This window comes from Hippoglossus hippoglossus, chromosome 21 (genome assembly GCF_009819705.1).
Source record: "Hippoglossus hippoglossus isolate fHipHip1 chromosome 21, fHipHip1.pri, whole genome shotgun sequence".
NCBI lineage: Eukaryota > Metazoa > Chordata > Actinopteri > Pleuronectiformes > Pleuronectidae > Hippoglossus > Hippoglossus hippoglossus.
This window is the reverse complement of record NC_047171.1, coordinates 966,045-981,259: the sequence shown is the minus strand read 5'-3', so window position 1 is coordinate 981,259 and position 15,215 is coordinate 966,045. Positions and strand designations below refer to the sequence as shown.

General features: G+C 43.4%; 1 protein-coding gene across 7 annotated transcripts in view; it reads right to left on the bottom strand.

Annotated features, from left to right (window-relative positions):
* lrch1 (leucine-rich repeats and calponin homology (CH) domain containing 1) overlaps positions 1 to 15,215 on the bottom strand; it is a 38,096-nt gene that overhangs the window by 14,839 nt on the left and 8,042 nt on the right. For all 7 annotated transcript variants that reach the window (XR_004612420.1, XR_004612421.1, XM_034573287.1 and 4 more), the window contains exons 2-8: positions 4,977 to 5,121; positions 3,621 to 3,747; positions 3,385 to 3,490; positions 2,542 to 2,678; positions 2,122 to 2,252; positions 1,017 to 1,104; positions 244 to 349 (exon numbers count right to left, since the gene is read on the bottom strand). Coding sequence is in view for 5 of the 7 variants with exons in the window: in XM_034573287.1 (XP_034429178.1) it covers positions 244 to 349; positions 1,017 to 1,104; positions 2,122 to 2,252; positions 2,542 to 2,678; positions 3,385 to 3,490; positions 3,621 to 3,747; positions 4,977 to 5,121 (840 nt within the window). In the remaining 2 variants the exon portion in view is untranslated. The remainder of the gene's footprint in view (positions 1 to 243; positions 350 to 1,016; positions 1,105 to 2,121; positions 2,253 to 2,541; positions 2,679 to 3,384; positions 3,491 to 3,620; positions 3,748 to 4,976; positions 5,122 to 15,215) is intronic.

The following is a 15,215-nucleotide window of genomic DNA, read 5'->3' as shown; positions in this document are numbered from 1 at the left end:
CATGAAGCCACTTGTGCCATTTTTAGGACAAACTTCAAACACGAGAAATCAGCTCTGACCTGATTCAGACTGATTGAAGTTTATATTTAAACTGAGTCTGTGGAGACCTGCTGTTAATAGAGTTCAACACTACAGACACACAACTGACACTCAACTGGCAAGCTGTGTGTGTGTGTGTGTGTGTGTGTGTGTGTGTGTGTGTGTGTGTGTGTGTGTGTGTGTGTGTGTGTGTGTGTGTGTTACCTGTCAAGGAGCTGATGTGTTCACTGGAGTCGTCTCTACTGATTCCCTCCTCCTCTGTGATGTGGCTCATCGGCACATTGAGGCTCAGACTGTCCTCGTCTGACGGCTGCAACAAACAACAACGATGAACAACACACACACAGAACAGCACAGTGGAAACATCATTCAAACATACATATTATTTAAACATCTGAAGTTACCTATCAGGTTTAAAAACCATATGAAATCATCCAATATTTAAAGTAATTACATCATCACATTTGAGCAACTGATTTATTATTTGCGCTTCTTTTCTTGAAAAATGTCTGAAGTGATGATTAGATTAGAATGAAAACATTCACTTGATGAACTCACATCAGTATCAGACTCAAACTCCAGCATCGGTCTCGTTTTTAAACAAATAAAATAACAGAGAATTTAAAATAAGATTTACTTATTGATCTGCAGTTTGTTCGGTTCAAACTCGTCAATAATAAATTTAGCAAATATCAATGACAGAGATGGTTAAAATAATCAAATTAAAATAAATAAGTGAAACGTTCTCTCAGTACAGAAATCTATGGATCAAACAACTAAAAATAATCCAGCGATAATGTTCCTGCAGACAGACACTGGCAAAAATAACCAACATGTGAAAGAACACGTTGAACACGACAGGAAGACAAGCTGTCGAGACGACCAAACAACAAGCGACCGACACACACACACACACACACACACACACACACACACACACACACACACACACACAGACACACACACGGTGTCAGTACCTCGGTAGCAGACAGTCTCTTGTCTCCGTTGTCGCTGCCGACTCCTGAGTCGCTGTCCTGCTTCTTCTGCTGCTCCATGTCCTCCACACTGCAGACACACAACGCAGGTTACACACCTGACACACACACAGGGAGGGTGTGTGTGTGTGTGTGTGTGTGTGTGTGTGTGTGTGTGTGTGTGTGTGTGTGTGTGTGTGTGTGTGTGTGTGTGTGTGTGGGTGTGTGGGTGGGCGAGTAACAGAGCGTGTGAGCCACAGAGAGAGAGAGAGAGAGAGAGAGAGAGAGAGCGAGCGAGCGAGCACAGTCCTCCTCCTGTTCAGACTGCGTTCACACAAATGTGTAAATTCTCGTTTCCTCCTCTTTAAATTTGAACTTGGATGATGATGGTAAAACGAGCTTCACTGTGATTCTCTCTCACCTGCGTCTCTCAAGGTCTTTGATTTAATGGAGTTTTAAAACTAGCTTCACTGCTTCCTCTGGAGGAACGAGGAAATACTTTCTTCATTATTAATCGTTCAACATTTAGAGAAAAACCAATCGTACCGAAGTTAACTGAGTAAACTGAAGAGGAGAAACAGAACAGATAGAGAAAGAGAAAAGAATCTGAAAACATGAGGACAGACTGTAGGATAATAAAAGAGAGGAGTGAAGAGAAGAGGATAAATAATGATCAGAGTCTGAGCTCTTCAGGAGAGTAGGAACCATTTTGTGCCCACGTGCCGGGAACATTTTATGTGGGCGGACATTAGAGAGTTCAACATCCTGCGAGAGCTCAGAGTCTGAGAAACTAACGCAGCAGCATTTTATTCTCTTCATTATTTCCCTCCTTCTTTCTGGCCTCAGTAAAGTAAAGATGGATGACATGTCTCCACTTCCTCCCGTTGTACAAAACTGGGACTATAATATCTTGATACTAATGCTGACATCTTGTGGTGATGATGGACAGTTCTGCCTCGACACTGTTCACATTAGGTTTCACTGATCAAACTGTTTCTGTGACTGATGCATAGAAACAGATGAAGGACATGTTTTCCATCACGGTTACCACGACAACACTAAGTTTCTATTCCCTCTGAGTGATATTTAAGTTACCGCGTAGACTGACCTGCCGGTGCTGGGCCGTGATAGGCTGAGTCGCTCTATGACGGGCAGGTAGAGCGAGTCGGGCATCTTCTCACTGCGACAAGCCTCGATGCTCAGATACTTGAATATGTGAACTTTTCCCTTTAAACAGATCTGAGGAGGAAGAGAAAGATTTCATTAGTTTTCATCTTCTGTCGTCCCAGCTCGTTTATTTTTGACCAATCACAGAAGATGTCGTGTTTGAGAACTGTGTGACGAGCTGTGTGAACCAATCAGGACCAAGACATGAAACAATAGAGGAAGGAAGTTAAGAGACATAACTGAAAATAAAAAAAGAAGAAAACAGCATGGTGAGGGCGACAAGCTGTGTGTGTGTGTGTGTGATTGTCTGTGTCTGTGCGTGAGTGTGAGTCTGTGTGTGTGTGTGTGTGTGTGTGTGTACCTGTGCGGGTGGACTCTGCAGTGGGTTGTTTTCTAACTGGAGCGACTGAAGCTGCTTCATCTTCCTGAAACACACTGGGATGGTGGAGACCTTGTTACAGGAGAAGTCAAACTTCACCAGAGGAAGATCAGCCAGGTCTGTAAGAAAGAACACACACGCACACGCACACACGCACACACACACACACACACCATCATCAGTATAGGTCCTAAACTCCTCCTCCTCCATGTTAGCGGACGGGAAATGGACCAAACAAAAAAATGAAAGTACATGTTAAAAAAGTTTTGGTTTAATTAGTTATTTGATGATATAAAATGGGCTGAGACGTCGTGATTGACAGCTGAGACTGACTCCCGATTGGTCGATACCAAATGACGTCATCACCACAAGATGGCAGCGTTTCTATCTGAGATATGTTGACTTCATGATAGTAGGAGGAGGTGGAGACACGACTTTATTAACAGTGTCTGGTTTTAAAGTCAGCAGCCTGCGTCTCCTCCGTGGTCGTCACAGATCTGTTTGTCTCTGAGGCCGATCTTCGGTCACACTGAGGCTTCAGGATATTTCTGTGATGGGTGTGGCAGCTTACTGAGGAATCAGACACTTACCACACTCACACACTTTTCAACAACACGCAATAAAAGTGTGAGCGAGAAAAGTTTGCTGAGCTCATCAGAAAACACAAATCATAACGGATTGATCTAAATTCACCCAAAGAGAAAATAAATGAAAACTTGGTTAAATCGTTTCAAACCGAATTTAACTATTGTTAAGGATGAAGTGTCTGAAATCACCTGAGCGGACGTGACACCACATAAAGAATCATCTTGTTCACACACTCACCTTCTGGCAGGACGCAGAGGAGGTTCCGACGAACGTTTAGTTCTCGTAAAGCTTTGAGTCTGCCGATGTGACGAGGAAGAGCCGTGATCTCATTGCAGCTGATGTCCTGCAGGGGGCGAACACAACACAACAACACATGTGATTCAAACGTTAATCAAGTTGTGTTCATCTTCATTAAATGTGGAAAGAAAAGGTGTGTGTGTGTGTGTGTGTGTGTGTGCGTGTGTGTGTCTCACCAGCTCCATGAGGTTGTGCAGGTGTCTGATGGTCTCTGGCAGACAGACCAGCTTGTTGTTGCTGGCGTTGAGGACTCTCAGAGGTAAACCACAGAGACAGGCCGGCAGGGAGCCCAGCTGATTACGACTGAAACACAAACATCAGCATTTACATCTTCTGACTTTATTGATGTGGAACGAATTGTACAGGAAACGAAGAAGATGATCACAACACGCTCTGTGTCGTCTTCAGGCCACAAAAAGTAGAGAAATAAATCTGACTGAGAAAAGCAAAGTTAACAGTGTCTCTAATCTCAGAGCAGCAGACGCACAAGCAACACACACTATACACAAAACACACACACATACCACAAGACTGTGAAACTCCCTCTGACTCAGCTCTGAAAATAACATTCAGGAAACATGAGGGAGTTTATACAGCTGCAGACACACACACACACACACACACACACACACACACACACACACACACACACACACACACACACACACACACACACACACACACACACACACACACACACACACACACAGACAGACAGACAGACAGAATGGAAGAGTTATATTACACTTTTATGTTGGAGACGTTTTAGTGATTGTGATTCTTGTCTGTGTGTCTGTGTGTGTGTGTGTGTGTGTGTGTGTGTGTGTGTGTGTGTGTCCACATTATTCTGAACTGAAAAACACAACTGTGAGTTTTCCTTCCGTCACATGGGGTCATGCTCACGTGGTCACTTCACGACCTCAGAGCTCTTGAGACGTTTTCAGATTCTGGATGTTTGTGACAATTAGTGAAGTTATTCCTGGTTCCCAGAGGATGAATCCGACTGTAGCACAGATTAATAACAGCTTCCTGCTCGAGGTCTTAAATGTTCTGGTATTTTTACATGTGAAAACTTGAAGATAAACGTCTCTGGTTCCCTTTAAAGAGACTAAAAATAAGACTGGAGAGGAAAGCAGAGTGTCCTTCCTGTTCTGACAGGACAGTGTGTGTGTGCGTGGGTTGGTGTATTAAAGCTTAAAATTCAAATGGGATTAGCCTGCGTTTCTGTGACAATATTTAAAGACTTGCTGTCTACAGTGTTATGAATATCACAGCTCAGTCAAGCAGTGGACAAGCTACAACTGTAAGCCAACGAATAATAACACCTTTATTTTTGCTTTGTCACAATGATTCAGTCTAAGGCTGTGTGTGTGTGTGTGTGTGTGTGTGTGTGTGTGTGTGTGTGTGTGTGTGTGTGTGTGTGTGTGTGTGTGTGTGTGTGTGTGTGTGTGCGTGTGTGTGTGTGTCTGTGTGTGTGTCTGTGTGTGTGTGTGTGTGTGTGTGTGTGTGTGTGTGTGTGTGTGTGTGTGTACCTGAGGTTTAAGGAGGTGAGTGACTGCAGGGTGATGATGCTGTCTGGGATGGTCCTGATGCAGTTGTGATACAGGTTTAGTGTTTCCAAGGCAACCAGGTGACAGACCTCTGAGGGGACGTCTGCCAGTCGGTTCTTCGACAAGTCTGCAAACAGAGAACAGAGAGAAAACATGATATAAATATATATATATATACACATAAACATGAACATCAGAAATAGAGCGGAGACAGGGTTTTATTAATGAATGTGGAAAAGAGCAGAATTCTATTGGTTCAAACATTTTAAACATTTCCTTATTTCAACCATCAAGTTGTTTCGGTCACTTCCTGTGAATTTGAACAAATGACAAAACAAATCCAGCCCGATGTGACGTGAGTTCTCAGACTTGTTGTGGTTGTGCAGTGAAGCTGCCTCATCTGGTTTTTACCATCTGCTGTAACTTGACTCTGGTGTCGTGCGACTTCGAAGTCAGTGACGACACCAAGAGGAAGTGTTTGTAGTCCTGAGTTAGTGATCACATTAAAGTCAAATCAGTGAATTCTGTCACTGCTCCTCGTCTCCAGGATGATATGAATTAACTCAGATACAAATGTATTTTATAAGGAAAACTTAAATAAATCAGAGAAAAATAAAGTCTGACGGATTCATCTGCTGACCAATAAGAATCTTTCACAGACTGGGTTTCTGTTTACTGAGTAAATGATGTAAAAAATGTATGTTTACATTTTACATAGAAATTATGTTTATTTCCTCAACCAAGTATATTTGGTTGTGTGTTTAATTCATGGTTGAAAATAAAACCAATTAAATAGAGTTTGTGTTTTTAACTTTTGACTTCATAACAGTTGAAGACAGTTTAGACTATTACATCATATTATGATAAATAATAAAATAAAAGCACTGTCAGTGTATTCGGACGACAGCCTGATCCTGATCCTTCATGAAGCTGGACTGAGAAAGTCTGAGTCAGCTCGACCTCACTGATAAAAATCTGCAGGTTCAACACAAACAGTTCAACAGCAACAAAAGCTCTGTCCTCAAAACCACCACAAAGTGGACTCAACACAAACTGAACTTTTTAACCTTCATGACGGAGGTTTGATTTCAGGCCGGTGTTAGTTTCAGCTTGTTGTTCCTAATAAACTGACAACTCAGTGTAACTCGATGAATATTAAACTCCACCCTTTACATTCTGCTCCAGAGGAACAAGTGTCGTCGGACTCAGGGAGGTCGGTGTTTGGTCGAGGGGCTGGGGGGGGCTGGGGTCAGACACTCAGGGCCAGGACTGATGACATCACATCCTGCTGCAGCTCCGCAGGAACAACATCAAGTGACGTTATCAGCAGCCGCAAAATAAGGCCAAGAAATGTCAGGGCCAATTATTCCACATTGTTCTGCAGAGGCTGAGCTCAACACTCGTGAAAACACATTTTGTTTCGCCAACAGAGCGAAAGGAGAACAAGAGCTCATTTCCTCTGCTGGAAAACGTCATGGAAAAGTTATGGGTGTTGTGTTTTTGTGTTGTCAGATTTTACTCTGTACAATTAAAATACAACAAGGTCTTCAAGTTGATTATCTGTGGTCTGATTTTCTCCTGACAACACAGACACTCTCTAAACGAATGAAACGTCCCCTCCCGGTCGGCTCTCTTTGCCAAAAAGTGCCGTTCCAGTCTACATAGATGTTATCACCAGACACACGTGACATCACCGTGACCTTTGACCACTGAAAACTAACCAGTTCATCTGTGAGTCACTAACTGTTCATCCTTCAGAGGCTGCGTCTGAAGATCGATTGGATCACAGCGGAGACACTGTCCCATTTCAGGGGCTGTTTTCAAATGAGACAATAAATGTGTCCTCACATCCCCGAGAGACGAAGGCTAATGGTGACGTCTTGTGACGAGACATCAGAAGCTTCATGTCATCATCCTATCACGCATCAACTCAACCTAACAGTACACATCAAACTATCATGATCAGCTGGAGCTCTGTTGCTTGGTCCAATGAAGCCTATGAAGATCGCCTCCTTTCTAGGCCACGTGGGCTGTGACCTCAGAGGGAGGCGGCTCTGAATTGAGACACAGGATTCTGTGATTCTCTGGAGTTCATGAGGCACAACATGATCCTGTGATCTTGTGAGTTCACAGTGACCTTTCACCTTCGACCACCAAAATCTAATCAGTTCATCTTTGAGTCCCAATGAATGTTTGAAGAAATCCCCTCAGTTCTTAAGATGTTGTCTCAACAATGAGAGGGACAGACAACCTGAAGACGTAAAGCCTCCGGCCACCGGGTGTCGCTGGCACCACAAAGACGTGTTCTCATAAAATATGATTATCTGATTCAGAACTAGAAATTACCACGATCATGACAAACATTAAATTATTAACAAAGACTGAACTGTGAGACAGACACAGACCTGAACAACTCGCTCTGTCCCGCTGCGTCTGAGCATCAGCAGCTCAGACGCAGCGTTGCATCGTGGGTCAGTCACAGGAAGTGCTATTTTAAACTGTGCAGCTGAGAAACAAAGAGCGAGTCAGTCGAGCTTTCATCCTCCGAGCAAACAGCAGCAGTCTGACTCACTGAGAGAGTGTGTGTGTGTGTGTGTGTGTGTGTGTGTGTGTGTGTGTTCCAACACCATCACATCTCTTTAACCTCTTTAATAATTCACTGAAAATCATAATGTGGTGGAAACTGCAGTGACCTTAATGAATAACACACACACACACACACACACACACACACACACACACACACACACACACACACACACACACACACACACACACACACACACACACACACACACACACACACACACACACACACACACACACATTAAGGACACATCAGTCTCACAGATGTGTCAGGTTCTATTAGAATGTGTCTACACATGAGGTCATGTGAGTGAGATCATTTACACAATGAGACACACACACACCCACAGACACACACTCTTACTACTACTACTAGTAACTTGTGAGTTGAGTGAGTGACCAACAACCAGCTGGTCAGAAGGTGTTGGTGTAACCTCACTGTTATTTATGATTTAATTGGTGACCTGAATCTCTCCACTCACACTACAGGACCAATGGCCCAGAGGTCACCATGGAGAGGATGATGACCCTCCAGCGTGAAACAACACGTCTGAACACGTGATTCAGCTCCGGTGTCATGAGACAGTCGAGCTCCACGTGGAGACGATGCCTTCTGGAGTCAGGGTGAACTCAGTCGTCTCAGCTGTGTTTCAGTTCCGTGAGCTGGACTAAACCACTTCATCCCCTTGGATATGTTCCGTCGATATCGATAATTAACAGTAATTATCACCATAATTGTCACGTTATTACATTATTATATATTTGTATTATATTATAAGACTCAAAAAACATTTAGCAGGTCAATTATTGTACCAATCTTCTACAATGCATAAGAATCATATTGATTTATACGTTGGACTTTACATTGTATTGATGTAAATTGTATTGCGGTAATTATTGATATTGTTTTATTCTCACAAAGGCTCATGACCTCGTGACCTCTGACATTCTGCATCAAACTGTTTCCACAGCAGCAAAATAATGGAAGTTACCCATGGTTACAAATGACTAATCAGAGTGTAGACACCGTGTGAGCAGTGATGTGTGATTGTGTGATTGTGTGATTGTTGTACTGTACAAACACAGGAATGTGGAGGCCGAGCAGCTGAGACACAAGAATGTCTCCTGCCCACTGATCAACACAGAGTTCTGTTCAGGCTTTGACTGTCGCCATGGTGACCCACATCCAGATCAGTAATGATATCATTAATATTATCACCAGCGTCTGTTCTAATCTTCTGTTTCAGAGTCTGTTAAACTACACAATATTCAGACAGACCTTCACAACTTTTCAAAATAAAAGGTCTGTAATAAAGTATAAAGCATCGTAGCAATAAAACAAACTTACTGTTTTAACTTTGTAGACAAATTGCTGAACAGGAAGTGATCGTATGAATGTTTTTGCAACGACAGATCTGCACCCACGACACACGTCTGCGTCAGTTCGATATGGTGAAATAAAAAGGTTCAAATTATCTACATTATATTGTAGGACAGATATTAACCACCGCTGCAGGATGTACAAGAAGACGTGTTCAACAGCCTGAAGACAAACAGCCTTGTCCCCAATGACTGAGAATCTAATCTATCTAATAGAAATTACAGATGCATATCTGTCAGGTAAAGGGACAATAGGTTTGTTATTGTGGTGCCAAAACGCACGTTGAAACATTGTGTGCACCTAACTGAGGTGCTGGTGCTGTGGTCTTATTGGCTGCAGGAGTTAGTGAGACAATGAAAGGTCTCGTCCCAACACTCAGTGTGTGGTCACTGTTCACCACCCGATCAAGATGTGGTTCACTGCTGCACACGACTGGTTCCTGTGGTAAAACCCAGATATTACATGAACTCTTCATTCCAGCACAACTACTTTCATTTCTGATTCTCTTCTTGTGACTTTATATGGAAGATATTATACTTTTCCTGTTTCCGTTTTTCTTGAGCTGAAGATGAGGAAAACAAACTACATGTAAACGGTTTGTAAGTCACTGATCGGCAGCTGCTGACTTCATGTGGTTCAGCTGTCGGCTGAAGATGAAGACTGCGTTTCTTTCTGGTTTAAATTGAAATTCTGCAGCGTCAGGTCGTCTGGATGTGTCTGAGGATCTCGACAGTAACTATATATTCTGTGTGTGTGTGTGTGTGTGTGTGTGTGTGTGTGTGTGTGTGTGTGTGTGTGTGTGTGTGTGTAACAGCTGCATCCTGGGGTTGTGCAGGAAAAGGCAGGACTCCTCCCTGCAGCACAATAATGACAGGCCTTACACACAACACAGACACACACAAGTTTGTGTAGCTAGGACTTTGCATTGACTTCCAGTCATTGTGGACGACTAAACTAAAACCTCATAGTTAACCTAAACCAGGACCAGTTCATACCTGAACCTTAATAAACCACAATCTACATCTGACCTAAGAGAGTGAACCTGTACGTCAGGACCTTTAGCTTTATGGGACCAAGCTTCGGTCCCATTGAGGTCTACTGGTCAGTGTTTATACTGGAAAAGGTCATAAAGAAGAAAAGAAGAACTAGTACACACACACACACACACACACACACACACACACACACACACACACACACACACACACACACACACACACACACACACACACACACACACACACACACACACACACACACACACACACACACACACACACCAAGAGAATATATATATATATTTGGTATAGAGACACAGACACATTAACCATCACAACTGAATACCTGACCCCAACCTGACCCCTGACCAAACCAAGTCTTAACCTCTCAAAGCTCAAAGCTCTCACACACACACGCACCCGCGCGCACGCACGCACACACACACCAATGGAACACCATTTCTCTGTCTGTTGTGTCTGTGGTGTCTGTGGATGAGTGGACAGACCAGAGTCTACGAGCTGCAGGAGCTAACTGGAGGGAAACAGGTTAACGTGGCTCGACGCTGTCGTCCAGCTCTGATACGCTGAGCAACAACGTGACGGCACTTTGAAGGAATTTAATCAACAGAACAGTTTCATAATTAGTCTAAGAATTCTTGAATTAACACAAATATTTTGTGAGGTCACAGTGACCAGTTGAACCAGATGCAATAAGTTTATTAATCCATTATTTTCAGCAGCTGGATGGACAGATGTTCTCACAACAAGCTAATGGGGGATGATGTCACCATGACAACCACGTGAGACTTCATGCATGGATGCAGAGTCACATGTCTGTGCAAACATGCATGTGTGTGATGCATCAGCTGCTGCACAACGATGTGTGTGTTTCTTTTTTATCTTGGGGCAAAAAATGCATATTTGCAGTTCGTCCAAGCGTCTCCAGTTCTAAACATAGATGCAGAGTGTGTGTGTGTGTGTGTGTGTGTGTGTGTGTGTGTGTGTGTGTGTGTGTGTGTGTGTGTGTAGGAATGGCTGGTCCTCCCACAAGAATTCTACATGACCTATTTCTCGACCCACGTCCATCTGCCACAACCTCACTCAAACAGCAGATTTGCTTTATAAGGTCTTTTTATGGGAGTAAAACACACAGACACACACAGACACACACAGACACACACAGTTTTCACCCCACATTGTTTTCCTGAGCTACTGGAACATTCCTTATGCACCATTAGGAGATTTATTTGACCTCAGAAAACGATCTCAGCTCCAAGTGATTCCTCTCTGACATTTTAAAAAGACTCTGTGTTCATATGTGTGTGTGATTTATCCAGAAGTCAACAGCAGAAGATGCTCTCTAAACCAATCAGAGCAAAGACCTCCAGTGTATTCGTCGTCATTCAGACGTTTCCTGCTGCTCTAGAGGAATTTGAACCAGTGACGGGTTTAAATTTTGTTATAGTGACTGACAATAGTTCTCTGTTCTTTTGTACATGTGTTAACGGGACGTTTCTATACTATAGATTATTCTCTGCAGCTTCCAGACTAACGTGCATGACCACACCTAGCGGCTACTCTGACACGCCCCCTGACAAATCCAGGTGGAGCGAGAGCAGACATCTCACGCACTGGAAACCGTCGACCAATCACAACAAAGTGGACCAGTTAGCCAATCAGAGCAGCCTTTATCAGGAGGAGGGTCTTAAAGAGACAGGAGCTAAAACCAAGTGTTTGAGACAGAGGCTGAAAAGAGGAGCAGCAGCGATGGACTCTGAGGAACATTAGAGCATGAAAACATTTTACAGTCATAACACTAATTAACAATTATCAACCAAAATCTGAGCAGAATGTCTCCTTTAAAAAAACAAGGCTAAAGTTGTAACTCACGGAATCCAGACTTATATTCTCTAGTATTTCCAAACGTGAAAACAAGATTATCTCTCAAACAGAAGTGATAATTACAGGAGGGACAAAAGAACATTCAATTATTCTTTTAACTGACACAAAAACACATTTCATGTCAAAGTAGAAACATATGTACAAAGTAAACACATGTGTGTTTTCAGTGGTAAAACATAAGTACTGACAGACACACTTTGCTGGTTTGTGGTTTTTCATGGGATCTGATGAGAAAACTAGAGAATAACAGACTCTTTAAATCCTTTCAAAGCAGAACTTGGTTTCACTCTTCTCCTCCCTCAGACATTTCCCTCGCTCCATTTGTCTCTGAGTGTTTTGTTCTCCGACTGTTACATAACAGAGAGCGAGTGGTTCAAAAGAACATCCGCCCACCGACTCGCTCGGCCTCACTCGGAGAACAGCGAGGCCTCGCGTGTAGAACAACATGCTGACACCAGACACTGCTGGCGGTTTAAATCCCTCTTTGGACAAAACAAACGTAGAGGAAACAATCTGTGTGTGTTTATTCTGTTGTCTCATCATTTACTCATGACACAAAGTTTCGTCCTCATGCTGCTTTGTCAATCGTCCCACTTTCCATCCTCCCTGGAAGGAAAAGTAGGACGAGAGACGAACACCCAGAAAGATCCGTCTGGTCCTTTATCATCTACGCACACGCGCACACGCACACGCACACACACACACACACACACACACACACACACACACACACACAATGACAGCACTTGGCTCCTCCATGTTGGCTAATTAAGTGGATACGGCTCCGTCATATGATACTGTTGTTGTTTTAATATCTGGTGGAGTAAAATTTGGTTACAGAAACCAGAAGCCTGAAGACACACACACACACACCCACCCACACCCACCCACACACCCCCACACACCCCCACACACCCACCCACACCCACCCACCCACCCACAAACACACACACACCCACACAGCTGGGTGATCTCAGTGAGACAGTACAGAGGTTAAAGGCAGCGTGAATATCATACCAAGCATTTTTAAAGGAACAACATCTTTGAGAAACATTAATTTAACGTCTACTTTCATTTTTGGTTTGGTCAATGTCCCATCTGGTAACATGGAGGAGGTTCATGACCTATACTGCAGCCAGCCACCAGAGGGCGATCCACATAGTTTCTCTTTACTTATGTCATGTCATCCATCTTTATTTACAGTGGTTTGTAAACCATTGCTCCCATTTCTCTAACCACCCGTAACCTTTGAGAGGTGATAGCAGCGAGCAGCATCAAATATATTACATGATGAGATATAAGCAATAGTTTGTGTCTTCAATCTTCGTGGCTGCAAGAAGTTAACGATTACATTTCTAAGTTCTTCTCGACTTTAGACCTCGTTTCCGCTCGACTCAGTAAATACATGATGTCGTGTGAGGTTCAGCTCCATCGTCTGTACACGACAGAGACATCACACAGTTTATCAGCTGTATCAGCTGGTTTCCATCAGGCTGACACACAAACAAAAGCTGCGAGTGTGTGTGTGTGTGTGTGTGTGTGTGTGTGTGTGTGTGTGTGTGTGTGTGTGTGTGTGTGTGTGTGTGTGTGTCCCAGGGGCTGGCAGACAGTCATGGATTAGTCGTACAGTGGATTTAAAGGCCTGGGGGTTATTTATCACACTGATAAATATGAATTTCTACACTAAATATTAGCATCATTTAAATTTCTTGTGGCTCCAGTATCATCTGAATATAACTTCTGCTTTGTAAAGGCCCCCCCATCATTTCTTAATTTGAGGCAAATTGGAGTGGATAGAACTGGTTGTAATCCTTTGAACCAGTCTAATCTGTGACATTGTTATTCCACACGTTTCCAAGTATGTTCACCGGAGAGGAGGATTCATTTGTGCATTTAGATTCAGACACGAAAACGCAAAACATGAACTGCAATTAAAGGAAAGGTAAAGATGACAAAGGAATAAAAGTTACATTTGAGCTTATTCTTCATTAAATTAAATGCAGATAAAACAAAGGATTTTGAGCAACTGAAATAAGAGACGGACGGTGAAGAGACAGACAAACAGTGCGACAGATGGAGGACGAAACAACCTGAGGTTAGAAAATAGAAAGATTAAAAAAAGTGAAGAAACCTTGAGGGAAAAAGAGGAAAAGCTGGCAGAGACGTTAACAGGATTAAAACGGGGGAGATTCCTCAAACTGGCAACCCACCAGGCAGACTGTCAACACACACACACACACACACCCACCCTCATCAAATACAACAACAAGACCCCCACCACTGACCCACATCCTTCTCTACTGTCAGCACAGTGTGTGTGTGTGTGTGTGTGTGTGTGTGTGTGCGCTTCAAGGGATGGCACGATCATAAACCACCACCCACCCTCTGTCAGACACACACACACACACACTCACAGCAAACTGCCACACCACACATTATGATACTCGATTGTTGACACTATCTGATAGTAATTGTGGGTAATGAAGTCCTGAAAATTGAAACCACGACTTTTGCACGGGGGGGGGGGGCTGGTCCTCACAGAGATAGTAACACATAAAAACAGGAAGTTCAGCTTCAATAAAAACATGATTCATTCAAAGACAAGACATTCTACTTTGTTTCATGCTGCTTCATGTCAAGTTAACCGACCTGTTCAGAGCCCGACACACACACACACACACACACACACACACACACACACACACACACACACACACACACACACACACACACACACACACACACACACACACACACACACACACTTAGAAATACGTGAGCGGGGGAAGCTACCGCAGGCTGTAGGATTAGTTTTATATTTGAACATATTTCACTTTACGATTGTGTGTGTGTGTGTGTGTGCGTGTGTGTGTGTGTGTGTGCGTGTGCTGGCATGTGCTTCATGGTGAATTAGGATAAGCCTGAAGGAGAGAGGTATGGAAAAGTGTGTGTGCTTCACATAGTGTACGTTTATTGATGTGAGTGTGTGTGTGTGTGTCAGGTTGATGCCAGGAGGATTTAAGTGGGAGGTGTGTGTGTGTGTGTGTGTGTGTGTGTGTGTGTGTGTGTGTGTGTGGCCTACATTTGGAGGATGAGAGACTGCTCCTGTTTACTTATTCAGGGCTTCGTCTCCTGTCAGGACGAACTCTCACTGTAACGTCTCTGTTTTAGAAACATCTCGTCCACCAACATGTTTCACAGAGACCTCACACACACACACACACACACACACACACACACACACACACACACACACACACACACACACACACACACACACACACACACACACACACACACACACACACACACACACACACACACAGCCGTCATTTTGAGGCTAAACCAATAAAT